Genomic DNA, 26,711 nt, shown 5'->3' on the forward strand with positions numbered 1-26,711 from the left:
GCAAATTATGTCGAGCATTTAAAAGCCCCCAACAACTGTCTCGTTTTTTTCTGTCTCTTATTACAGGGCTTTATGTTTTATTCATACACCAACTCACCTGTCATTTCATAAGCTATAATATTATGAGGGTATTATTAAACAGTATAAAGTGGAGCTTTAATTGGAAAGCTCCATTGCATTTTCCAATTATTTGTAGCAAATTAAAAGCAGATGCACATAGTTTAATAAGAATTCTAATATTGTTTCCTGAGAATCAAAAATCACTGTCATTCTGCCAAGATATTTTGCAAACCCAAGTTAATTTTGAGCCTCCTATTTTTTTCCTCCTCCTTCTCCACTGAAGGATGAACTGTCTAGTGCCTGTTAATTGAAGTTCCCCTAATGGATAGGGAAATAATTGCTCTCCATATTATGTTAGATCAGGGCCAGTGTCAGGATCTATTTTTGATTAATGCTATAGATATGCAAATGTATTACCTTTTATTAGATTTACCTTTTTATCAGGTGGATGCCTGCTGAATACTATATGTTTTTCTGCTCATAATAAAGAGAGACTGCAATGCAACAGACATCAAATTGTTTTCTTGAGGATTTCTAGACTGATTTACTTTTTTTTTTATAAGATATCTGCTTTTTAGACAGATTTCTTGAAAGCACATACAATTACCTTTAAAAAATCCTGATTTACTGTCAGTGTTTGAATAATAGACCTAATTGGCAAAGGGACTTGGCATGGATCAAAGCGATGCCGGTGAAGAAAAGCAAAAGGTTGGGGCTGCTATGAAAACTTGATAACTTTTCAAATGAGCCTGAACTGTCAAGTGATGGAGGCAGCAAAATAAATGTGAATTAGTTTTTAATATTCTGGTAATAAATGTCAAAGCTTCAGCACATCACAACTGTACATGATGTGACTGCAGATGACAGATTTCCTCGACATGTTACCTCTCCTCCCCTCAACTCGTCTTTTTTTTTGTGTTGGGGTTTTTGTTTTGTTGGGAAGTGACGGAGGGTTTAATCAAGAAAGCAGGCAATTCATCAATCCTAAAGAAGGCGCCTGTACAACCCTGACAGAGCGCACATGGTTTTAGACCAACTCGAACCTGGCCAGCTGTCAGCCCACACACACACATGCATGCGCAGGCACCCACGCACACACACACACCAATGCTACCGTCATGCTAACAATTAACACAAATAGGCTGTCGGCTACGACCTCACACTTGGGCTGCAGGCAATCACGTTGTTAATGAAGGGAAGTTGTGTTCTCTCACATTCACAGTGTGATGCTGCAAGGCTGACGAGTACACAGTCCCAAGTAATAAAGCAAGAACCATCTCAGGCTGACTCCATTATTCTCTTTTCTTCTAAATCCCAGTTCATGAGGGAAGAATGAGGGAGTGTACTCTGTGCACCTGCAGAGGACAGTTTTCTGCAGGTAAATGATGACTGCTGGCAGCGCACCGTACAGTATGTGCATGTTCTTCCCTGTCATTCAAATCCCGTCCCAGTGGACGAATCTCACACCAAATGCCACAAACCTTTCAGCTGTGTGTTAATATCAGCTCCTTCAGGGCCTTCTGTGTCCTGACTAACTCATAAAATTACTGTCATACAAACAATAATGTAATAATCAGTGTTATTTTGCAGTAATGCGCCAGTTTCTTGTTTTTCTTTTTTCCCCTCCTTTCACTTTTTTAAATACGTTCAATTCCAAATAATTTTACCTATTCAAATAAGTTTAATATGATGCACAGCAGTTTTGATTTCAGGAGTTATTTATAACCAGACTTTCATTAAATAGCCTGGGTGTAATATGGCCAAAGCATCGGTGTGTCTGAGCAGCAGGAGGAATCCTCACCACATGGTGTCTCTCTCCAGCTGGATAAAAAACCTCACTTGCACAGCTCACATGCTCACGATGTCTACAGCTTCTCAGCCGCTTCTGACTCTGCGGCGCTGAGACTGTCAGAGTCAAGCTCTGTTTCCCAACAAATTTGCCCTTTTTTCTGATTTAGTCATACGGCATCATGCTGAGGTTGAGTTTCTCTTTGACCAAGAGTAAAGATTTTCCAGCGCATACAAGGTACATATGTAAGTATGGTATGTAATGGATCATCTTTGACAGCTGTTAATGCAGCGCTTTTCGAGGAAGTCACATTCTCTGAGATAAACATTACTCTGTATAGCGTCTATCAGTGAGAACCTCTAGACATGAAGCATAGGTATATCAGAAGAGCTCCTTTCCTTTTAAATATACATACACCGGGATAAACTCCATTATTTATGCTGAACTATTAAGACTACATTATATAGAATATTTATATACACAGTATATACATACATACAATACATATATCTATATATATAGATATATGTATTAAAGAAAGCATTAATATAAGTATTTCACTTTTTCTCCAAATACTAGCTTTAATTAAAGGTAAGAAATGGAGTGTAACAATAGACTATCTGCAGTAACACAAAAAGCTTCAACAAATGGCTCTGACTTCTATTCATTAATCCGAGATCTTTTACCTGTCATGGGGTAGACCCCACTGTGCTGTTGTTCAAGGTAAGGCCGGTTTATGGTTCTCCTGCTGGCAGAAAAAAAACCACACTGGTCATTCAGTTACAAGTGTATTAAAGACAATGTCAAAACCATACAAAATATATGTAAACTGTTCATGTCAACAGGACCTCCTCCAAGACACATATCTAAGAATTTTAAATTGATTCATTAAAAAAATTAATCAGAAGCACAGAATTTCTATCTGATTACAAAAGTGTCAAAACAGCATTGAAATAACAGACTGAATCCAGCGAGAAGAAAAATAGTTAAAGTTCAGCTGCACCACAGCTGCCCAGGGGCTTCAACAGACCTTTAACAGAGGGTTAAAGCAGGATCTTGTTAATTCAGGAGGAACTCAGAGATTCCATTATTCAAGGGAAGTCTGATTTTTTTTTTTCCTTTTCTCTTTTTTTTCTTACTGTCTCGTGGCCTTGTACTACAGAAAACAGCACCGAATGCACTTTGTGGGTAGTTGAAGTTAACAAACCATATAAGATTGAAATCCTCATCAATCAAGCTATCATGAATTACACCCTGTGACTCACCCCTACGGATCGATAAATCCACAGCAAGCAGGGGAAAAAAAATTGCAGCCTCAAGAGGGCTGCATAACATGACATGCTTTGGAGGTAAAATGATTTCAAGAATTGGCATTATGGAATAAATGATCATCTAATGATAATGCAAAGCAGTTGGTAATATCATTAAAGAAGAGGGCTGCTTTGATTAGATGACAAATAGGCATGAGAGTTTGATGTTAAGGACCAAGAACAAGACAAGGAGGATGTAGAGCAAGCAGGAACTCTGTCCTGAATTTTAACTAAGGAAATACAGATAAAGTGAGTGAACAGGTGTGAAGTTGCAAGTAATATAGTGCATTTTATATTTTATGTTCTGCATTTGGTCGATCTATGGATAAACATAATTAATCTTTGCTTGATTGGAGTGTAATATAAAACTTTCCCAAAAATTTAAGCCTAAAGCCAGATCTGCATATTCTGAAGGTGCTTTATGTACGGTGTGACTTTCAAAGCCTTATCTCTTTGGATGAGATAAATAAACTCAATAATTTCCATCAACAGCAATAAACGAGACTTATGACAGGCTGTGGTATTTATGAGCTGAAGCCTGCAACTCAGATTTATTTGCAATGAAAGGGCCGACTTTTCTCCTACTCATTTACATCAGCATTTGGCCATGTTAAATCCAGGCCAATGGTGAATTTTTAAAAGGTTGGCATCAATCTTGGGAGAACGACTGCCATATTCAACAGGGACTTCTTTTACCTGCAAAGGTTGATTCCACTGCTGAGGGAGAAAGGTACACATCTTTCAAATCACAAAGACATTCCATGGATAAAGTGAATGCAAATAGTTTAAAATGTCTTTCAAAGCTTCTTCTGCATGTTTGTCTTATTTTACTTTGTTTCAAAAGGAACAAAGAGAACAGAGAAGTCTGGTTCTCCAGCTCAGTATGCCCACAACTTGGTGTGAAACACAGAATTTCTACTCAAGAAATGCTTCTCTACAGGCAACCTCCAGGGCTGATTTCCCATCTGTTTGACAAACACAAAACTGTCTCAATCCAAATAGCTGATTTCTAAATACAATTTTAGGTGCATTGGAGAGCGCAACATATGGCAAATCAATTAGACAGCTAATTCTTAAAACAAAAACATGGCAAGTGCATTTGCTAATCAACAGCAGTGTTGGGGCTCGTATTATGTTGGCCACTGGAGTTTTGAAAACAATTAATCCTCATTTCAGGCAAGGAGAGCCATATTGACACATATTCCTAATTTGAATATTCAATTATAGTGAAGTTCCTCATCAAATCATAGTAAAACTGGGAACACGGCCTGAAAGATTTACGCAATTACTACATGGATGGAGAGTATTATGTTCCTATGAAAACTGCCTGAGTTAAAATCATATTAGTGTAGCAAAGCAAAGCACGACACAAAGGATTAGTTGACAACATGAATTACAATTCAACAGATTTGCTTTGTATGGAATTTGTCTTTGTTGTTTCACACAGAATAAAGAAATGAGTTGTCGAAGTCAAAAAAAGAGAGAAAAAAGAAAGAAAATCAAGAAGTAAAAAAAAAGTGGGAAAGGCTGTGGGGACAGACAAGTAGTCAGTGGAGAGGTAAGATGAGAATGAGAGTAATATCACTGACAGAGGAGCCTGAGCTGCGATACAGAGAGCTGGAAGCTCTTGTTTTGACACACATCCAACCTTCCCCGTGACAACATCTCCACACCTTCCTCTATGTGCCAACAGTGCTGCTTTGTGGGAGCTGCTTTCTCACCCATCATTATCCTCCTTTAAGCTCAGTGTCAGGTGCTGAAGAGAGGATCTTTCTGATTTCCGTGGCAAATCACTGTATAGTCTGCGCCCATCTGATCTCAGCTGATCAATCAATCATTCCTGGCACGGCTCTGCATCCCTTTTCTTGATCTCCGCTACTTTTTGCAACTTTTTTGAACATAAAGTAATGAGTGAGATTGAGCTGGGAAGGATTCTTCTTCAGCACTTCAGACAGAATATCTGTCATGTGACACACTGACAGTCACAGTGTCTCTTTTTCTTAACAGTTGTGTGCAGTGGGAAGTCTTGGTTAACCAGCGTGCAATGAAAGCCGATACAATTCTCCGGCATAGCTCCAGCAATGTGTCACAGGTAAAAGACTGCGCAATTCCAAATGTATTGATATGAATGCCAATTCTGACAATGATGACTCTCTAGAGTTCATGTGTTTAGAAAAAAAGCAAGCCAAAAAGATGCTTGGCCTTGACATTTTTATCACTACACAGTTTGATTTAAAAAGTGTCCATGTGTACAAATAGCCTTTTATTCTAAGAGAAATGTCAAAAACGTTGATATTGAGTGAGGCGAAAGAAATAGCAATATTAGGACAAGGCTAATTTATGCTAGCAGTCACTCTAGAGGTCAGATATCAGCCTCAGCAATGACAGTTTTATCAGGAGAACAAATGGCAGTGCTGGTCAAGAGGAGGAAGGAGGGAGATACTTTACAGGATACATTAAAAGGCTGACCGGATTGTGCAGGTTTTTTACATTATGAAGTCAGGGAGTGGCTGATAAAGTCTGTCTTGACAGAGAACAAGCTAAAGTGGTTGACATCAAGCTGCAGGTATGAATCAAATCAGAACACTGTCACTGCTTGAAATGGTGTTGACAAACTTGATAAAGAGACATTTAATACAGGAGGCGTAAATGCATTTGCACAGAAAACAGGCCTCTATCTTTAATGGGCTACATACAGTATGTATGTACTGCAACTAATGAAAAATATATTTTTCTGCCATTTTAAATATTACATTACAATAGATTTTAGATAAAAGATGGATATAGCAACCATGATTTCCCTCAATTTTCTGCAGAATATTTTCTGAAGTCTTCATCATTTAACTGTCCAGATCTTTTTCGGAACTAGAAAGGAGGTGCAGGGGATGGATGTGCATGAGACCCTAAGCACACTATGAACATCCATCCACCTCATATGGCTTGAGATGTTTTGTTGTACTTTGACACTATATGAATATAATTAAATTGCACTGTCACTCTAAGCTGCCCCCTATATAGCTTTTAAGCCTTGAAACAACTCCAATTCAAAAATAAGTATGGATACTGTGTAAATGGTTGTTTCCATTGAATTAAAGATAAGCTCATTTTCTAATGAAGTGGTAAAATGTCTCACTTTCACCTTTTGATATCTGCTCAATGTTCTATTGTGAATAAAATATCGTTTTATAATATTGGCATATTGTTGCATTCTGCAAACATTTTAGGAACTGGTGTTATTTCTCACATACAAAAATTCTCGTACAGTTCTAACAAACAGTGAAATTAACTTAGCTATCAAGCTATTTTCTCACAGTGTTGTAAACATGTTTATATCTGTTCTAAAGTTGGGACATTTTACTTGGGGATCAATGGGGACTGACTTGTTTTTGGAGCAACCCTCAAATGGGCTTTATGAAACCTTTTTGGCAGTCTCGGGTTTTATTTTTTCCCCCTGGCGTTTGAAGCTTAGATCATACAACCCAGACCCAAAGATGGAAAATGAATTCTTTAGTACATGATTTTAGTGACTAGCGGCCTGTCCAGGGTATACCCTGCCTCTCGCCCGATGACTGCTGGGATAGGCTCCAGCCCCCCGCGACCCAACTGACGGATTCAGCGGGTATAGAAAATGGATGGATGGATGATTTTAGTATTCCCTGGTTGCAAATAACAAATATTTTAATCCATCTAATCCTACTCTATTCTGTTTTGGAGTCTGAAGCCTATCCGAGCTGACCCTGGGCAAGAATCCCAGGACTAACACAGAGAAGGACACAGAGAACATGCAAACTATTAAAACCTTCATCTTCCTTATACTGCGATAACAGTGCTAACCACTGCATCACTGTGCTACACAATCGAACTTTACTCAGGATATAACTACTTAAAGCTGCGGTCGGCAACTTTTTTTTAGTCATATTAGCTTGAACTGTCATGGGATTCTGGAAGTAGAATATTAAATAGGCTGTTTAGGAAAAATAACGAAATCTGTAGCTCCCTCTGAAGCCTGTAATCATGCTTGCAAAAACCGAGCGCTCCCGGCTGTTTTTAACCAATCAAGTTAGGGTGGAGGAATCCTACCTGTCAATCACAGCTTGTGCACACGCTGCTGAGCGTGAGTCTGCCCCAGCTTGTGTGCGCTCACACTGGTGTGAACTCACGTGCACAACCTCGTCCACAGAGGGGGAGGGGTTTGGGGGGCGATTCGGAGCTTGTTAGAGGTTGGGGGAGGGACCTGAAAGTTGTATCAGTTCGAATTTTCCGACTTTAGACTCGCAATTTTGAAAACTTGCCGACTGCAGCTTTAAGGCTGATTTATGTTCGGAAACCAGGTCGTCTGCGTGTGTGTCGCAGTTAACGCAGACATGCCCCCGCCCCTTACGCAGACACTCTGGTGCACCTCCCCAACATTGTAACTCACCGCAAAAAATGGATTTCAAGAACTGTGGGACATCGCCGCAGGGAGGAGAGAAAGGAGGCCTCTGATTGGTCAACTCTACATCCGCTCTACACTATGCGTATTTCCGGTTTGCTAACCGGCTAATGGTGACGCTAACCGTGACGATTCTTTCGCCTCTCTGCCAGCTCCAGTAGTAGCAATTTTCTTCTATTTCTAGATCGATCAGCTGCATCTCAATCAAAGTGCGCATTTGTCCAGTCGCCATTGTTGTTGAATGACCTCCATAACCGTAACACCCACAGTCCTAGCTTGTTCGTGATTGTCCCTCTTGCGTTGTGGCGTGGGATTAACATAGCGCAGTCAGCGCTTCAAAAGTGGGCATAAATCAAAAGTAACTGCGTCATACCTGCGACAAGCTCACTGCGACACACTGCTGCGAGAGTATACACGGCCCTTTAATGTGACCTGAAAAAGCAGTTTAGTCATTTTGATTTACTTTTCATTTAATTTATGTACGGATTCCACGTTTTTTTTCTTTTATCCTAGTGGATACATTTCTTTGTTCATATTAGGGCTGAACGATATATCGTTATCGTATCTATATCGAGATATGAACATTCAAGAAAGTAATTTCGAAAAAGCAACGATATAAACGATATATTTCCCCCGCGCTCGCCCTGCTTATACAGCTCCGGCAGTCACCATAAACATTACTTTTAAGATTGCGCTTGAACGCACCCCACCGCCACCCAACCACAAAACTTATTTCACGCTTGCTGTGGATCGACAGCTGAAGCCAACCAATGACAAACATAGGAGGGTGGGAGTGAGGGAGAAGTAGACTGAGACGCACACAGCCACACACATTCACGGGGAATTCACGGCGAAATCAAAACGAAAGAAACGAAAGAAAAGTGACATGAGCGCGGAAGATAATTCGGCCGGTGGCAGTGCAGAATCTAATTTTGTGCCAAAACATAAATCATCCTCCATTATTTGGAGGTATTTTGGATTTAGAAAGGATGATGTCGACCAGAGCGAGGTGTTGTGCAGGTCGTGCTTGGCAAAAATTAATCAATAAAACTGCACTCTTTTGTTTTATGATGTTTTTATTTTTCTGAAAAATGCTTGGTTTTCACCGAACCCGTAGTCATATCGTATCGTATCGATATCGAGATATCTGGCATGAATATCGAGATATGAAATTTTGTCCATATCGTTCAGCCCTAGTTCATATTCATAGAAAAAAAATGGATTTCAAGAACTGTGGGAGATTTCAAGGCCACTTCACAAGACTTTTCGACAAACTTTGAATTAAAAAAAAGCTAATGTAAAAAATTGGCTGATTAACCAGTTAGGAAAATAGCAGCTATTTGTCTTTCAGTCCTAGTTTTTAATAAAATCAACACTAGTGGTGGATGTATACAGTGGCTAGCTGTGGAGATGGCACTTGTAATAAGTCTAATTGGTGCTGAATGAAAAGCCTTTCAGTTTGTAGGTGTGTGAGATCTCCTGACAGCCCATAATTACATGTATATACAATCAATGACCAGCATTACTGCCTACAGTCGAAAAGACAAAATATCAAAGACTTTTGCTGATTGAATTTTTGACTCTCTGAGGAAACTGATTTCAAAGCTTTTTAGAAACTTTCCAGGATCTGTAGCCGCTATTTTTCTAACTGACATAACAATACCAGAACAATGTGGATGAAACACATTAGCCTTGATGCAGTAACCTTGTGCATCCCATAATGATGCAACACTCTGCAGTTACTCTGTGCTGCTGAAAACCTGATTTGTAGTTTACGTTTGTGCACAACAGTGACAGGCTCTCTCTGCCTGAGGCAACTTAACATTTGAAGGGGGCGGGGGGGTCACTGTGCTTTCAAAATTATATGGGTCATTAAAAATTTACACATTATTGACTGTATTTAAAACATCTTTTCCAGTGACTGTAAAGAGCACTTAAATTTAAGAGGTGCTACTCTCCAAAGGCCATAAAGTTGTTATAGATAGCCTGAAGGAGGCGTGGAGGAGAGAATCTTCTCCTCCTGAATATGAATAAAGTACAGCAGAGTGTTACCACACAGTTACATTGTGGTACTGCACTTACTTGACGAATCAGTGAGACTTGTTTATAAATCACTGTGTCAAACCATCTTATCTGTGACTTTAAAGAAAGTACAGGACTATTCATACCTTTAAGTATGGCTGTCTGAAGTGTATGTAACTACACAAGAATAAATAGTCAAAGAACTGCCACAGTATAAATTGCCCAAAGTCCTGTCCTTATGTGTCAGTGTATTACAGATGGAAATACTCTCAAAAGAAGACTCTTGGAGTGTGGAATGAATTTTAATGTTAATACAAAAACAGCAGCCTGTGATCTCAGCAGGCATCAGTAGGGGGGTGTGAGTCGCTTGAAGGTGCAATTTATTCCAACCTCTGAGCCTCACAAACTTGAAAGTGGGCTTCAAAAGAGCTGAGCATTACCGGGAAGAGTTCTGAAGGCGCACATTGGCCTAAGTTCTCATAATAGCCTCAACACATCATAGATTATTGACCAGAGACTTCCAATATATGGATGATTCACAAAACTATGCAGTTTTCCATTTGAAACCACAGCTGTCTGTTTCTTGCTCTCATCCAACTCCATGGCCATGTGAAAAGAAGCTCTGTTTTGAATAAGCCTGCTGGCATCTACTGCTCTTGCCTGGTGTGGCTTTTAGGTGGCTTTTACTCATCCCTGCACAGGATGGCAGAATGCTGCACTTCAAGCTGGCAAACGCATCATAAATCTGTGCCAAGCTTCCCTCTCCATAGCACCGATGCATGAAGGAGTCTCCATTGTTTATTTACAATTTGCTGTGGAAATCCCCTGCTCTTGGTTGTGATAAATAATTGAGCTGTTTGATCTGGACACAGTACAAAGGTTTGCTTCATTCACTCTGAGGCCTTAGGCGGAGGAAGCCAGAGCAGCATGAGCTAAGGAGGGAGCGCGCACATTCCAGCGTGGCGGAGATCTTAGAGCTCTCCTCCCTTCCTCTGCAGCTGTCGTTAACTCTCCGGGCAACATCTCCACCTCTTTGTCTGCACAGTGCAACAACTCCTGTCACCAAGTCAGAGGAGCGACTTGCCTCTGCCTCCTGGGACACACCACAAATAACAAGAGTTTAGCCCTCATTGAACTTGTGTTCTTGTTCAGGGGATCGTTTCTAGTTAGCCTGTCTCACCAGTTCACCCTCACTACCTTGTTGTCCAGCCACAACCTTTACAGCAGATTGCCCAAGAGTGATCAATTGCTTGTGTCTTCATTGTTGTACATATGGTAGAGAGGCGTAACAGAATCCCAGCAGGGACACTAGATGTGAAACGAAAAGAAAATCAAGGAGGAAAGTTGAGCCACGACTTAAACAGCTGAATACTGTGGCTTGATGCTACCTTGAGTAGCTGAGTAGGGTGTCAGCTTGAGGTCCATTCGGCGTTTCCTGAGACAACTGATCCCGTGGAATATCTCCCATTCGATACCATATTCCCATATTGTTTATATCACTGTATAAATAGAAATAAGAAACAGATATTTCTTGAAGCTTTAGACAGCTTGGTTAGTCATCTTGTGTTTAACTTTATGATTATAGTGTCAGGTTAAAATAAAAAAAAAAACACAAAACTTGGTGTGTAACACAAATGACAAAATATCATGATTTAATTCATTTCCAGTGTTTATCAGCTCACCCCACAGTGGTGTAGTTAACAAGGTGGAACTTGGACTTCACAGTGACCTGAATGTCACATACAGCTGCATCGGCAGCCTCACGACGGCTAATTTTCACACAGAGCCTCTTCTTCCTAAAGGCAGTTTCCTCTGTTGGGAAAAGTACACATGAGGGTGTCAGAAAAGAACTAGTGGTTGCATATTCAGTTCCTCTGAGCCTCAGAGAAAAGAGAAACCTATAGACATCTTCAATCTCAAAGAGAAATGTATTTACAAACCCCACTTATATTTATTATTTAGCCATTACCACTCGAACAATAAGAGCTGAGCTAGTTTTGGATGACTTGCTGTGCTCAATGGGAAATGACTGTATTCTGAAGAGCTACAAAATTTGCATGCATTATTATAATTTTTATCATTTTAGTAGGTAAAATGACAAAAGCAAGTGAATCCTCCATCAGCTGTAGTGCACAGCAGGGATTTAAACTTGATATTCCCGATAGAAACTCATACATAATGTCACATGTATACATTAAACATGGATTCACGTGAAGTAATAAAACATTAAATTACAAAACAGGCAAACAAAACATAATCTCTTTTCTTCATTCTGGCAAAAAAGCATTGCCACGCGTTCCTATATTGCATCTGTGCCTTGCTCATTTATTTCCCCGGCAACACTAGAAAGTGCAGTGTAAATGCAATGATAATAAAAATAATAAACAAGCTGTCCTCTCTCCCCACAACCAAATATTATTACATTTCCAAGGCATGGATAGCGAGGGGGAAATACGTAGCACTCAAAAAGCACTAAAGCATTGGGGAATGCATTTCATTAATATTAGATAACCCCCATCTACTGGTCCTCTCCCCAAATAAATACATAAATAAATAAGCCCCTCATAAAGAAAAGCCCAGCTCCAGCTGAGATAAACAATGACTCATGATACTCTTCTCTTGTACCTCCAGGGCAAAATGTTTATTTTATTCCCACAGTCTGCCATAAATTAAGCTAACCTGCACCCATAAAACATTCACTATCTCAAGCAAAGCTGCCCCTGAGGACCTCCGCATAAGCTGGTCGGAGAGTGAAAAAAACTACAAGAGGAGGGGAGTGGGCCTGTGCTCGGTATTGACTGTTTATTTACTTGTGTCCAATGTTTCTTGTACAGGTGTGAAGAACTCTGGCAATGCATCCTTGATGTCAATCAGCTTCATATCCACAACAACTTCAGGCCCCTGAAAGACAGAGAACAGGCAGTCAATTACAAAAATAACAAAAGCATGTATGCAAATTCAACTTTCGAAAGGACAGAGATCAAAGACAAGCCCTTCAACCTGGGAGGGATCAGGACAGCAAATGTAGATAATAATAGGGTCAATGATATATAAAAAGCTCAGGAAGTCTCTAAAGAGAAAAGCTGACAAAAAAAGCTCCAGTAATTACTCTCTTACAGCTTTTTTTGAATGAGAGAAGCATCTGTAATCATTTTCAACCTTTTGGCTAGAAGCTGCGATGTGATGGGAGAAAGCGCAGGCAGTCTGATCAACAGAATGGGACTAGTTAAAAATAATCAGGGGCTGTGTAGCTGACATTTTCAAGCATGACTCTCCCCTGCCTCCCATTACATTTTCATATTTTGCCATAATAAATTGCAATAATACACAGCGGCAGTCGAAAGTGGAGTGAACCAGGCATGACCGGATGCGTCCGAAAGCCTGGATTACACTGCTACTGTTGCCTGACTGTCATTACCATTAGAAGCATTTTTTATTCATAGTTTTTATACTGACGTAAAGAGGAATATGGATGAATGTTATTACTATGCATGAAACCTTTTTTTTTTGTTTTCCTCTTTTTCTGAAGATTTTTTTCCATCAAGGGCTGACAAAAGGGGTCTATCCACCTTAAACCTAGAGTATGATAAATCACAAACTATTTACCTCCCCCCATATAATTCAGGGGCTAATTTTACAGAATCTGTTTTTGTCATAGACAATTACAGTGGGAGTTTCATTGACTGGCAGACAAAATGGCCTTTGTTGATGGCTCTGCCATGTTTTATTTGTGTCAAAGTCTTTAAAACAATGTGGACACACATTTTAAGATAATACGCAGGAAGTAGGGAGAGGCTATTTGTATGCTCTATCCTAAACTAGGGCCAAATTGAGCTAAGGTATGAGGCAGCCGCTGCCAAGCTGCCTGGCTTTTAGAGGACATACTGAAAAAAAAATATATGACTTGATTAAATACTAAAATTGAGCTGATGCAAAGAAATAACAAAAAATCAGGTTTTGTTTACAATGCTGTCTGCATGGTCCACCTGCAGCTCAGGAAAACTTAATTAATAGACAGCCAATAGCAACTGTATGAGCTGAGGTTGGACAGGTTGATGACACTGGCGGTGTAAGCAGGTGTATTTATGGCCACAGAGCAACTGACAGCCAAGTAGAAACACATCACCTGTAGGCTGCAGGCAGGCGAAGGGTCCAAAAATGACCCAACAGCATTATTAGAAATGTGATGCAAAGATCATTTCAGCCATAGAGGACTCATGGCTGCTTAAATTGGCAATGCTATATATAGCCCAACCAGACTGAAAGGGCTTTTTGTGTTGCGATTTCTTTCATATAAAAAAGAATATCCATATTCAAAAGTTATGTGTGCATCAGCTTTCAAGAATCACTGGTTGGTAACAATTTTCTCTACAGGGACAGTGTTGATTGAATAAATTGGAATAGTTAAAATACAGCTCATTGTTATTTCATGAATAAACATAAATAATATCCTCAGGAGAGCATACAAAAAGAAAAATATCTCTCGACGGTAATATTCATCTGGAATATGCATGCAAATCCATTATATGTAAAACTTCAAAACTGCACAGCTTATGCTGTCCTTTTTAAGTGGGACTTTTCAGTGATCAAAGTGCAAAGTGCAAGAAGATATTCTGGCTGCAGAGAGCTGAGCTAATAAACACTGGCAAACAGGAAAAGTGCAGCAGATGAGGTGTTAGTGGAGAAGGTAGTGGGAAAGAAAGAAGTTTACATTGCTGCTTACAGTTTTTCTGGAGAAACAGAGGTAGCGAGTGACCTTGGATTTGAATAAGCCGTCCTTCCACAGGTCGGCGTCAGAGCCATCTGTTGTTTGTGCAACCTACGTGAAAAAAGAAAAAAAAAAACAAGCGGGGATAAAAAAACACATGCAGGAGGTGGGATAAAGTTAATGTATGTATGCCATGGGCATGCTGCTTTTGCCTCTTCCTTTGCATACTAGCCTTAATTAACGCTTGCCTACAAATGTGCTCCATCTCATTAGTGCTCTGCGTGGGTAAAGTCTTAGCCTCCAAAAAAGGTGGCTAAAAATATCATCCCTTGGGACCAGGCTGATTAAAGATGCCCTGACAAGGATCTGCTCTAATAAGGAAACCAAACTTCAGTGTGCTTCAGTAGGAAAGCTGGGATAACATTTGGGGTAAATGTTGATTATATTATTATTTAAAGCAAACCTACTGTGGTAATAATTTAAGACACGGGTGAACTGGGAACATTGCATATGTCCCTGCAAGTAGATTTACTTGCATTATTTAAGGAGGCAATTTTTTACAGAGTGAAGTACAGACAATTTAATGCCAGTCCAAATCCAAAGACCTGATTTTCTGAGATTGCCCTTGTACAATAGAGCCATTCATCGTTGTAAATGAGCAGTAAAGTCAGTTCAAAATATAGATTGCATCATACTGACAGCATGTGGGTGCCACAAGTCAAGCTCAAGGTCCTACACTACATTGCTATGTAAATGTAGGTATGCAAGGTAAAATGATAAAGCAAAACATAGCCTGCAGACTGCATCAGAAAGACTCGTCCATCGTTCGCGCAAGCATGCTTGGCTGAAGCGTCATGTTCCATTGGCTAGCATGTGTGAATCACCTAAACAACTGCCAGAGTTATTTTCTAAAGGGATCCTTTACAAAGAAGAGTCAATCTAATGAGGTTCATTCAAATGAAGAAGTCATAGATCTCTGCACCCACCCACACACATTACCCCCTTGACAATAATGATGAATGACCCCAGTGACTAGGTGGGGGAAAACATGGCATGGGGAGATTCATGCAAAACCAGCCCTGACTTGATGGGATGAGAGCAGAGACTAGCATGGGGAACAGAGACAGATAGGGTGAGAGTAAGAGAAAGAGGAGCAGACGAGCAGGGAGACGGATTGTAGGGCGTCTCCAACAGCAGTTCCATGAAAGGTCCCAGAAGGAGCCTATACATCACCAGCCTCCCTCTTCCTTACAAGACAACCCGTCTTGGCCACTTTTTCCAGGTCAGTAGCCAGCGCATCCTGTCAGCGTAAACAAAGGGCTCGCTTTGTGAAACCCAAAGTCAAGCTGAGGAGTAACGAGGGCACGGTCCTCCAAGGAGGCACTTCAGGCATCATTCTGCCACAGCCGCTGGCAACAGGGGTGCGACGCAGCTTGAATGTGAAACGCCAACTGCTGAGCCACGGCACAGGAAGCATGCATAAAGTTGCACTGGCGTTTTCTTTAACACCTTCAATTGCGCTACAACATGGCTCGATCATTAAACAGACTTCAATGAGAAGAATGTCAAACGCATGATAAGAGACATCATACAGTAGCTCTGATATTGAAATGTGTCATAACATGTGATTTAAAATGCAATGGCAGATTCAACTGCCACTTGCAGTGATCTAAAAGCCCACCTGTGAAACATGTCTCAAGGGGATGCTGAATATTGCTACCGTATGAAGCATCTCCGGAGACAGACGCCAACATTAAGTTGCTATGAAGCACTGATAGGCACAGCCATGAATAAAAAGCTATAAGGGCATGCAATCAAAAATATCTGGAGATTTAAAGCAAGTGAAGTAAAGAAGAAATGGGGCAGGTACAGGAAAACAAACAGTCCCTTCAAAGGAGAACAGACAAGCTGAAAAAGATGATATGTGAATCTTATGAATCTTATCTTTCAACTGAAAATAGTAGGAAAAGGTGACTTCTGACTATATGTTGTGAACTTCAAACATTTGTTCAATGTTAGGTAAATCAAAGTCTCTTGTTGAGATTATTATTCATATAACTCTGGTTGGCATTAAGTGTGCCAAAATGGGTTCTTGTGCTAGTTGGCTAGTAGTTTAGTTGATACTGAGGGGAAACAGCCCCACTGTAACCCTTGCAATGAGCATGAGTGTGCAAAAGTCTGCTCGTAGTGTTTGATGTTGGGTGAAGCTAGAGCTTCAGCAAAGCTCCTGATCCCAGTGGAACAGCGTTTGATCTTGGCCTGTGCTCTCTTGTGTTGGAACAACCTGCTCAGGTTCAGAGATGTGAGTGCACCATATCAGAGAGCAAAAGAGGTAATCTTCCCTTTGATCTGCTATATAAACTGTGTGGTAACTATGGTGAGCAGTCAGTATTAGGGAGGAATTTGAAAACGATTTTCAGTATGAAAGGGGAAAAAAAATCAAAACAGCTTAATATACTGAAACTTCCCCCATCCATGGTGCTTTAGTACACTGATCCAAAGTGTTGATATTTTTGTTAGTATTTCAAATCTGAAGATGAAAGGACATCTAGTCTTGTCCAAAAGTTGTCCTTGAAGATGGGCCAATGGCATTTTGGCTTTTAGTGCGGCGGAAGTATGCTCTAATTAACGTCACGTGCACAGATTTGGATTTAAAAGTTTACAAGGTACTTATCCTGAAAAAACAAGAATGCTGTGGTGTTCATAGCTTCAAATCTGGTGCATATGTTCTTTTATCAAAATTGTTATCAGAAAGACAGTGAAGTGTTTTCATATCTCTATTTTGTGCCTTCTTAACTCATCGCTCTTTTAAGCTCCTGGCTGTGACCCAGAAATTGAGCTCAGAAAAACCTCTTGAAGGAATTCTTAATTCTTAAAAGCCACCTGGCTTGCCAGAGGAGCCGTAAGTAATATTCACAATTGTTTCCTTTGAGGTCTTCAGTAGCTGAGAAGGATAAAAAGAGGCGTGACACATTGTCTCACATTGTAAACTAAATTAAAAGTTAATAAATGAGCTGTCACAAACACTGTTAATACTCATATGACAGATGTAAAATGCAGAGTAGGTTTTAACAAAACAATGGACACGTGATGCATCTGAGTCACATGTCATATTTAATGGACATTGTTTTAATAGAGATTTGTATTTATCATTTGGTAAATGTTGATACTTCTCTCCTCGTATTTCCTCAACAACTCTTCAATTTTGTTTTCAGGTAGGATGGACTAAAATGAAAGGGATTTCAGGGGAATAATCAAGGATGTACAATCTGAGAGATAAGATGAGCGGACTGTAAGTATGTCCACAATGCTAATTACTCAGTGAGGCAGTAGAGAATGTATTTTAACAGAACTTCAAAAGCACTGCGTGCTACATTCTAAAGTTAGCATGCTAAATTGCTCAGAATATTTCCACTTTGGGCAAAAAGAGATCGAGCAACTGCTGTGCCTGGTAAGTAAGCCAGACCTAAGCAATTGAAAAGCTATTGGGATGAAATATTGCTCAGTGGATTATTTTTTGGGAAATTTCAGATTACCACAGAGTAGAGTATTTTCCTCAGCACTTCAGTGATCTTTGTTTTTTAGCATTTATGAACTTTTGAAACAAACCACGATTCAAAAACGTAATGACAGAAAGCTACAAGATTTGTTTTTCATTATCTATCTAGTTAATTATCTACTGGTAAATTCAACAGTCAGCCAGATTTATGTCCTCATTTAAACTGCTGGTGTGCTGTCCTTTCTGGATGGCCTACACTATATATAGTACGGTATATACAATATAGTATTTTCACATCAGTTGTCTGACGGGCTTTCTTTCTGTTTGTCACTATCACGTGGTGTTTTGCAATTTTCACGCCAGCAGCTCCATTCGATCCCACCCACCATCTTCTGCCGGAGATCTGAACAAGCTGTGCATGTAGGGTGGAGCAGGAAGAGAACCGGGAGAGGAGGGAGGGTGTGGGTGAATAAGGCTTTAACAGAAGGGGTCTAAATAGGAGGAGAGGAAAAGAGGAAGAGAGTTCTGCCCTTGAGCTTGTTCTGTGCTTTGTTTAAGCTACACATTCTCTTCTAGTTTTTACCCTCTAACTCAGTTACAACTACAAAAAGTTTTCATTAACAAGCTTGGCCTGAACTATTTCACATCCTGACACATCCCTGCTATTGTTAAAGTTGTTGTAGGGCTTGAATATAAAGAACACACAGGGACAAAGTTAAATAGTATGGGCTTCAACCAAACATCATTAAACCCTTGCCTCTGGTGTGTCTACAATACTGGTGGCAACCAGTACAGAGAATCCTCTAAACCATCAAAGCAAACTTTATGAATAAGTCATGTAACAGTTATAACAAGAAAACAAAAAACAAATAGGACACCATGGATATCTGCCAATTTTCTAACTGTGCATTATATTACACAACCAGTTGTAACAAATGAATATACAAACAAAAGCAAAGAACAAAGATGAAACCGTTTATTAGATGTAAGATTAGACCTTGTCTCTCTTTTTTCCCCCCAAGGATATGAATATATATTGTCCAGACTTATTAAGACAAGGAAAATCAGCGAATGACTGCAACACACAAACACACAAACACAAATTTGATGGGAGTGACGAGTTATGCTGCAGGGACGATCAATTAACAGCGGAGCTGATTCATAAGCATGAAATGCAGCCAGCCCATTTCAAAATGACCACCATAATCTAACACGAAAAGCACAAGTAAGAGTGAGGCTGCCTACAAACTGACCTGTTGACAACCGTGTGTGGGTTATTTACTCATTTCACAGGTGGTTCTTATTAACATCATGGGGTTCAAGTGTGGAGGTGACCATTCATACCACTTGTTAAAGGAGAGGTATAAATGATAGTACGCCTTCATTCATTCATTCGTCTAAAAGTATTGGTGAAATAGAGACAGATAATGCCTTATTTAGAGGCTGTATTGTCTATGCCCTGTTGATATACTCAGAACTTCAGTGATATAAATATCTTCCGAAAGACGCCGACTTTCACCAAACCGTTATCGTGAGTAGATGAATGTATTTTATGCCAGAAATAAGGTCCTGATTTAAAAAAAAACGAACTTCCCCTTTAAGTGGTTGAAGTTATTAATGCTGAGCTGTTTGCTTTTAATGCTTTTTAGTGACTTCATAGAATACACTTTTCAACAGATTTCAAACTTTAACTTAATTACATTCAAATGTTCTACTGCTATTCACAGTTCAGGAACGTGGACAAGAGTTATGCCGCTAAAGCCTGACATATAACGACAAGAATAAGGTAAAGATCTTAAACTATGGCACACAGCCTAGGCTTGCAAGGTTTGACCTGAACAAACAAAATCTATGTCTTCTGTTAAAAATGTCCCTTAGACAGACAGGATCAAAGTGGAGAGGTCTGGTCATCATGAACAGCAGCACATTTGGTGAAACAAAACCCACCATATCATTACAAACAACTCATACAAACTATGAAGCGCAGCAGCGGAGGGCTGATGATTTGGGTTTGTTTTGCAGTCACAGGACCTGAGACCCTTCTTGACCCTGAGTCCACCACAAACTTCTCTGTATACCAAATATGAGGTCATCTGTCCAACAGCTAAAGCCTGGCCAAAAACTGGGACATGCAACAGGATATTAATCAAGAATCAAGGTGTTACAATGGTCCGGAGTTTCACATAGTTTCACATAGTGAAAAACTCCTAACTCCATACAGAAAACGACACAGAGAACGAACAAGTTTTTGCTGCTAAAGTTGGCTCTGCAAGCTACTGAATCATGGCATGTACTTAGTTCATCTGATGTTGTATTTAATTGATTTTAAGACCTGTTGAGGACCAGTTGATTCCTTTTCATTATGGTCTAATATGTAAGCATTGGAATTGGAAGCAGGCGCACTTTCATTTTCAAGTACCAAACAAAAACCTTAGTTAATAACATTGAGTTATTTGTTAAAATGCAGTCAAAATGGCCTAAAAGAGAAACTGAACACGGCCCATTATGAAAATTAGCCCATGCACTTCAGACACTTACTTAAAGCTGTGCAACCTAACAGTAGTTTTTAGGGTTTTCCCTACCACAAATCTAGCCATTAGAGTATTTCAGTGTAAATGCAGTCGCCCTTTCATTCAAAGTAATTATATCCTGATCAAAGCTTTTTGAAATGCAGTCTTATTGAAGTCCTTGAATTTATATTTGACACAATGAAATAGCAGATGTAGCTTTCTAAACTAAATACGTGTCATTTTTACATAATCAAATGACTTCAGGGCCTGCTTCAAAATGACTAAGCTGATTTTTCCAGTTAAAAAAGTTTAACTGGAGAAATGTGACTCCTGATACTGACATGATACCATCGACTGAGAGACATCTGACATTAGCTTTGGCCCAGGTAAAAGAGCAGGTTATTCAGAAATAGCAAGTTTGGCTAAGTTTGGCTGGTCCCTTCACATGTCCTGGTCTCCTTGGGCAAGACAATGAACCCTGAGTTGCTCCAGATGGCGGACGAGCACCTTGCTGCCAGTGGTGTGTGAGTGCATGTGTAAATGGGTGAGAGCTTGGTGGAGGTTAAAATCCAGCTAAGGTTAAAGGACTACTTTTAATACATGCAGTGTTACAAACTGATGCTTCTTTTTCCTCATGAACAATCTTTGGCAGCAAACAGACTGCGAGCGATACACAACACAATGCCTGTCCCTCTTGTCTTTGGGGTGTAATCTGTTCTGTTGGACCATTAAGGCTTTTTTTTCAGCTTCTTCTGTTGATCAGTCAATGAGAAATATCACTCTGACTGGCTGCTCAACACAGTAAAGCCTGGTTTATAGTCGGTAACGCAAGACGCAACGCAAGATGCAACGCAAGCCCTTGCGCGGTTGCAAGTCCCCCCTTGCGTGCTTGCGTGTGTCACCTCAATTTTCTAAACTTTACGCAAGACGCAAGCACAAGCCACTGGCTGTGTTCGAAACCGCCTACTACTTGAAAACGGCACTCATCGATCTGACAGTATGCAGAGCGTTTACACACAGTGCACTTCACTCCTGTCCGAGCCCAAATCAGCCAGCCTGAAAAGCTGATTTCCCTTAAGCTATAAACTCTGTAAATATATAACTATAGCAACATTTGAAACATTTTCAGGCGAGAAAGTAGTCGTTTAGACCCCCAAGGTGTTGAAAATCTGACAAAATACCGGCTATTTACAAGAAGAAGAAGCATGAATCCACTAGAAGAGGTCCTGGCGGTGAATTTGCTTTCATCATAGTAGGCTTGTCATTGAAAAAACCCGCTACTCCACCTACTGTCCTGGCGGTGAATCGCCACGCAGCACACGCAAGCGCCGACAAAGCAAAATGAAGTATAAACGTCTCGAGCCATTAACATACGCGCAAGACGCAAGCGCAAGGGCAGTTAAAAGAAGTATAACTCAGCCTTAAGTAGTGAAAACTGCCGTCCGCTAACGTGACTTTAATGCTTGAAGCTTGCATGCTTAATATAGCATGAATGTACAAAACAATCAGACTAACGTGTTAGTTTTAATTGAGATACAGGTTTTCGAGCCTAAACACAATAGAAAACCTTATAACTGAGCTAGATATACCTTGGATGATAAAAACTGACTAAAATTGACCAGACTGTATACAAACACTGTTTTGCCAACATATTGTTTTTACCTTAATGAATTATTTATAGACTCCTGCTTTGTTCTGCACAGCAAAGTTGCGTCCTCTTGCGCATGTGTACACTGTACCTCGGAGCTGGCAGTTGGAGGTTGTCTTTGCTTTGTGTTGAACTGCAATTTTTTTTCCTCAATGTTGGCGACGTGTGGAGACACAGCAGGGTGGTCTGCTGTCAATGCTTGTTCTTGACATCGATTTGGTGTATAAGAGAACTAAGTTTTACTTTAGCTTTTCATAAAAGTACCAGTGGAGTTGGTCTAAATTCACAACAGCTTGTCAGACCATCCTCTAACAACACTACTGCTTCCTGAAGGCTTTGCAGAATAATATTTTAATAGTGAGAAATAGAGTAGAGATAAAGGATTGGATAGGATGACTAGTTTTGCGAATTTTGCTGACCTGGATGTCAGAACGGGCTGCACGGTGGTGTGGTGGCTAGCACCATCGGCTCACAGCAACAGGGCTTCAGGTTTGAATCCCGGCTGGGGCCTTTCTGTGTGGAGTTTGCATGCTCTCCCCGTGTATGCGTGGGTTTTCTCCTGGTACTCTGGCTTCCTCCCACCATCCAAAAACATGCATGTTAGGGGAATTTGTGACTCTAAATTGTCCCAAGGAGTTAGTGTGAGCGTGCATGGTTGTGTGTCTCGTGCGTCTCTGTGTGGCCCTGTGATGGACTTAGGGATGCACCGATACGGATACTGGTATTGGGTATCGGCTACTCGTTAAAGTTAACCAATACCATGAACCGGTACCAATTTATTGCATGAAGACCGCAATCAGAGGGTGTCCAAGTCCTGGTGTTCCGTGGGATTTTGTGACAACCATACGTTATTATTGCAATATACAACTACACAAAAATATATATTTTTTTGATTTACCATGTTAGTACTTTGTATGTACTCATTTTATAATACAGAGGAAAACTCTATTCCTAAAAAAAAAAATCCTCAAAGAACCCCATATTTCGCTGTTAACGCAGTTGTGCAGGTGGGAATTATGAGACCATGACACATAAAAGGCTGAAGGACAACATTAAAACAGAGAAACACCAACCACCAGTGCAGAGACTGCTGACAACCCACCACCGAAAGAAAAGAGGAAAAAACTGTCAGCTGACAGTATCATGAAAGTTACCGTCTTATGGCTTCAGTTGGACCGGGGCTGTCAGCAATCCTCAGCCCGAGTGCTTCCTGTAGGGAGAAGTTAGCTAATGCTAACTTAACTGCTAGTGAGCTAATGCTAACTTAATGCTAGTTAGCTAATTCTTCTGCATCGAACTACCTAAGCATCTGCCAACACGCGATTGAGCAACTTCTTCCTTTCCCCGCTACCTTGCCTGTGTGAGTTGGCGTTCTTAACTCTGGTTCACCTGAAGAACAACAGGAGGTCACGGCTCTCTGTTGAACAGGATTTGCGAGTGGCCCTCTGCTCTGCGCGCCCCGACAGGCACGTGTATCTCACTAATTTGTAATTAGGCAAAATATTTACAATAGCACATGTTTCCACGCTGATTGCTGAAATGTTGCATTTATAATTTGTAGTTTAGGACCGTGGACAATGCAGCTTCCTTGCATTGACAGTTCTCTGTGCTAAATTTCTGCGTTCTGAGTTTCCTTTGCCTCATTTTTAATTTTGTGACCTGTCTGGTTTAAAGATGCACTGAAACGAATGTTCATCTATCATTCAAATGAAATTTTTGTCTTTTTCTAAAACCATCAATCCAACTTGAACTAAATTTTCCGGGCATAACTGGTTAAAATGGCCATTTAAAAGTGTGAATTATGTGGCCTTTGGTGCGAAATTGGCCACGTGACCCTGACGTCATAGGGTTGACTCCCTTATTTGCTAGTATGGCTGGCTGCGAAAATAACATACATTTGATGGACCTATATCTCATAAAGGAACCAAAATTCTGATACAAACATCAGCAGGTCGAAAGAACACACCTCTAACATTATGTGGAAAAACTTTCGTTGAATTTAATCCACACAAATCGATTTAGTATCTATATTGTAGAGGCTCTCTGCACCTCCCGTATGGGTAATGGAAATGAAAGAAAGTTACCATTTTCGGCACAGGATCGGCGGCACAAAACAGCCATCGCTCCTACTACACGCTGATTATTATTAAGATGTTATCAATCAAATGACACAATAGTGTATGTTTGCTGTGGTAAACTGGAAAAGATTTGAACATGCCGGTTTCGCAGATATGGCATTCTGCTGCGCTGTCTTTGACACGTTGAAACCTAACGAAGTGGCACTTTGAAATCCAGCCACTTAAAAAAAACGTATGTGATAATAACATGGTTTTAATATAAGCTTAATAAACAATGGCGTGGATTAACGGGTCGGAGATCCTCCAGTGCGCGGCCCCGTCTGCGGATCCTCACGGGTCGGCGGCAGGGAGATGGGCACCCGGCCTCGGCACGACTGACAGCAGCCATCGGTAGGAGTAATCCACGGAGCCTCGGATGTCGTAGCCGGCGCAATCACCGGAGAGACCAGACAGCAATTCTAGCTGGATATGTGTGTAGACCGAAGAGCAAAGCGAGCAGTCCCCTGCTTCCGAGCAGCAATTCAGGTGCAGCTATCGGCAGGCGGCAGCACGCAGTGATACGATCCACCGTGCTCTCAGCCAATAGCAGTGGTCGACACTTGCCTCTCAGAAGCGAACAGTAAGCGAACATTATTATATATAAAAAAAACAAGTCCAGTAATGTCCGATCTGGAAATTTCAGACTCACCTGTCTTCGCGCCCGAGCAGTAGTTCGAGCAGGGACAGTCTCCGTCGGCACACCAGGTCCAGCGATGTCAATAGTTGGAACAGCTTCAGCTAAAAGACGTCTCCTATTCCCAACCATTCCCGCGATCTCCACATTTTTAGTGAAACAGTTGTGATGGAAATGTACGGAGCACAACACGGATGTTGAGGACACTTCAAAATCACGACGATGCCTCCGTACAAACTGTATCCACCGTGCTCTCGTCTTTGCCTTCTCCTTGTCAGCCTCAGTTCCAGTAGTTTTTGGTTTGGGAAACGTGCAGAGAGATCCCTTCAGTGAAGCTGCTATTTTTGCAACTAACACCATTTGGCCCTCCAGCAACACAATATTTTCTGCCGTGCTTTGATGTCTTAGCCATAGACGCCGCCATTACAGTTAGACTACGAGAACTTCTGTGTCAACCCTATGACGTCACGCATTAAAAAACGAATTCGCACAAAAAGACAAAATGTGGCTCCTTTTGAGCCCGTTTTAACATGACTTCCCGGATAAATTATTATCCAGACAATATCTCATTTTAATCGCAAGGCTTGGAACCTTTAGAATCAGCAGCAAAAACTGTGAAATTCCAACAATTAAAATTCGTTTCATAAGCACTTTAAATGACTGTTGCTGCTTTGATGAAGCCTAATTTTCAAATTCATTTTTTAAATATTCTTTAATAAATATTTCATGAGTAATAGTTGTCTTGTCACATTGTATTTAGCATTAGTAAATAGTTATGCACATTTACACATATTTTACATGATATGAATGATAACACGTGTTACAAGGGCTATTTTGCACAATAGGTGTACCTTGAGATTTTTAATTGTCCTTTGATGTGCCTTGGGCACAAAATGTTTGGGAACGACTGGGCTAGTGAGACCGAAACCTGTCTTCCAATTCATTGCATTTTTTTGTGGTAGAAGTATCGGCATCGGTACTCGGTGTCGGCAAGTACTCAGATCCAAGTATCGGTATCGTATCGGTTTGTAAAAAAGTGGTATTGGTGCATCCCTAGATGGACTGTTGGCCTGTTCAGGGTGTACCCCGCCTCTTGCCCAATGACAGCAGGGATAGGCTCCCAAATCGTCCGACCCTAAATTGGATTAAGCGGGTATAAAAAATGGATGGATAGATGGATGGATGTCAGAACACAGCCATCTGTATGACCAAGTAGTTTTTCACATTTGTACACTGTAAATTTTGCTCTTAGATGCAGGTACATTGTAGAATAGATCACAGCTGTTTCTAAGTCGCACAGACAGGCTGAGAAGTTGAAAATAGTGGACAACTCCATATGTGGACACACAAAAGCACACACCCACAAACAAGCACACAGTCTTTACAAAGAAAAAACTTGATTTTGATTAGTCTTAATTCAGAAAAATGAAAATGCATTCAAGTAAACCTGGATCAGCTTTAACACAGATCCTGAGGATCAGCTTAAGGCGAATATACTCACAACATAGTAGCCCTCTGGGGCCTTGGTGAGTGAAGTAATTACTCCAACTGCAGAGATGGGGTCTGTGTGCAGCAGGTTGCTCTCGTTGGACATGTTGGAGATCTGTTAAACAAGCAGACAAGCCTCATAACACTTTTGGCATTTCAGAGGGAACAAAAAAAACATACAATAATCAACAGGTTTGTTTTATTCCGATCCAAATTTAACTTCTGCTTATGCAGTAGAGATGCTTTAAAAACATTGCAAGAAAAAGAATGGCAAAATACAAGATGATGCTGAAAAAATGGCTTGAAAAAATATCCTCTGAAAAATAACCACCAATAAATAGATGTTTTAAATCCATAAAAAAAACAACATTAAATAAATACACAGAATCAAAATGAGGATTACACCCTTCACGGTCATTATCTGCAGAATGGACACTGGGTTTTTCTTTGCTAAAATGGCTTCATTATTGACTTCTTGATGAGGCTTATTAGCC

General features: G+C 40.5%; 1 protein-coding gene across 1 annotated transcript in view; it reads right to left on the reverse strand.

Annotated features, from left to right (window-relative positions):
- The window catches only part of mvb12bb (multivesicular body subunit 12Bb), a 38,632-nt gene extending 12,309 nt beyond the window's left edge, over positions 1-26,323 (reverse strand). Inside the window, exons 1-6 of the mRNA XM_075469162.1 lie at positions 26,231-26,323; positions 14,337-14,432; positions 12,424-12,514; positions 11,296-11,425; positions 11,002-11,112; positions 2,536-2,597 (exon numbers count right to left, since the gene is read on the reverse strand). Of these exons, the coding sequence (XP_075325277.1) occupies positions 2,536-2,597; positions 11,002-11,112; positions 11,296-11,425; positions 12,424-12,514; positions 14,337-14,432; positions 26,231-26,323 (583 nt within the window). The remainder of the gene's footprint in view (positions 1-2,535; positions 2,598-11,001; positions 11,113-11,295; positions 11,426-12,423; positions 12,515-14,336; positions 14,433-26,230) is intronic.
- Between the last annotated feature and the right edge of the window lie 388 nt (positions 26,324-26,711).

Source organism: Odontesthes bonariensis, chromosome 6 (genome assembly GCF_027942865.1).
Source record: "Odontesthes bonariensis isolate fOdoBon6 chromosome 6, fOdoBon6.hap1, whole genome shotgun sequence".
Taxonomy (NCBI): Eukaryota; Metazoa; Chordata; class Actinopteri; order Atheriniformes; family Atherinopsidae; genus Odontesthes; species Odontesthes bonariensis.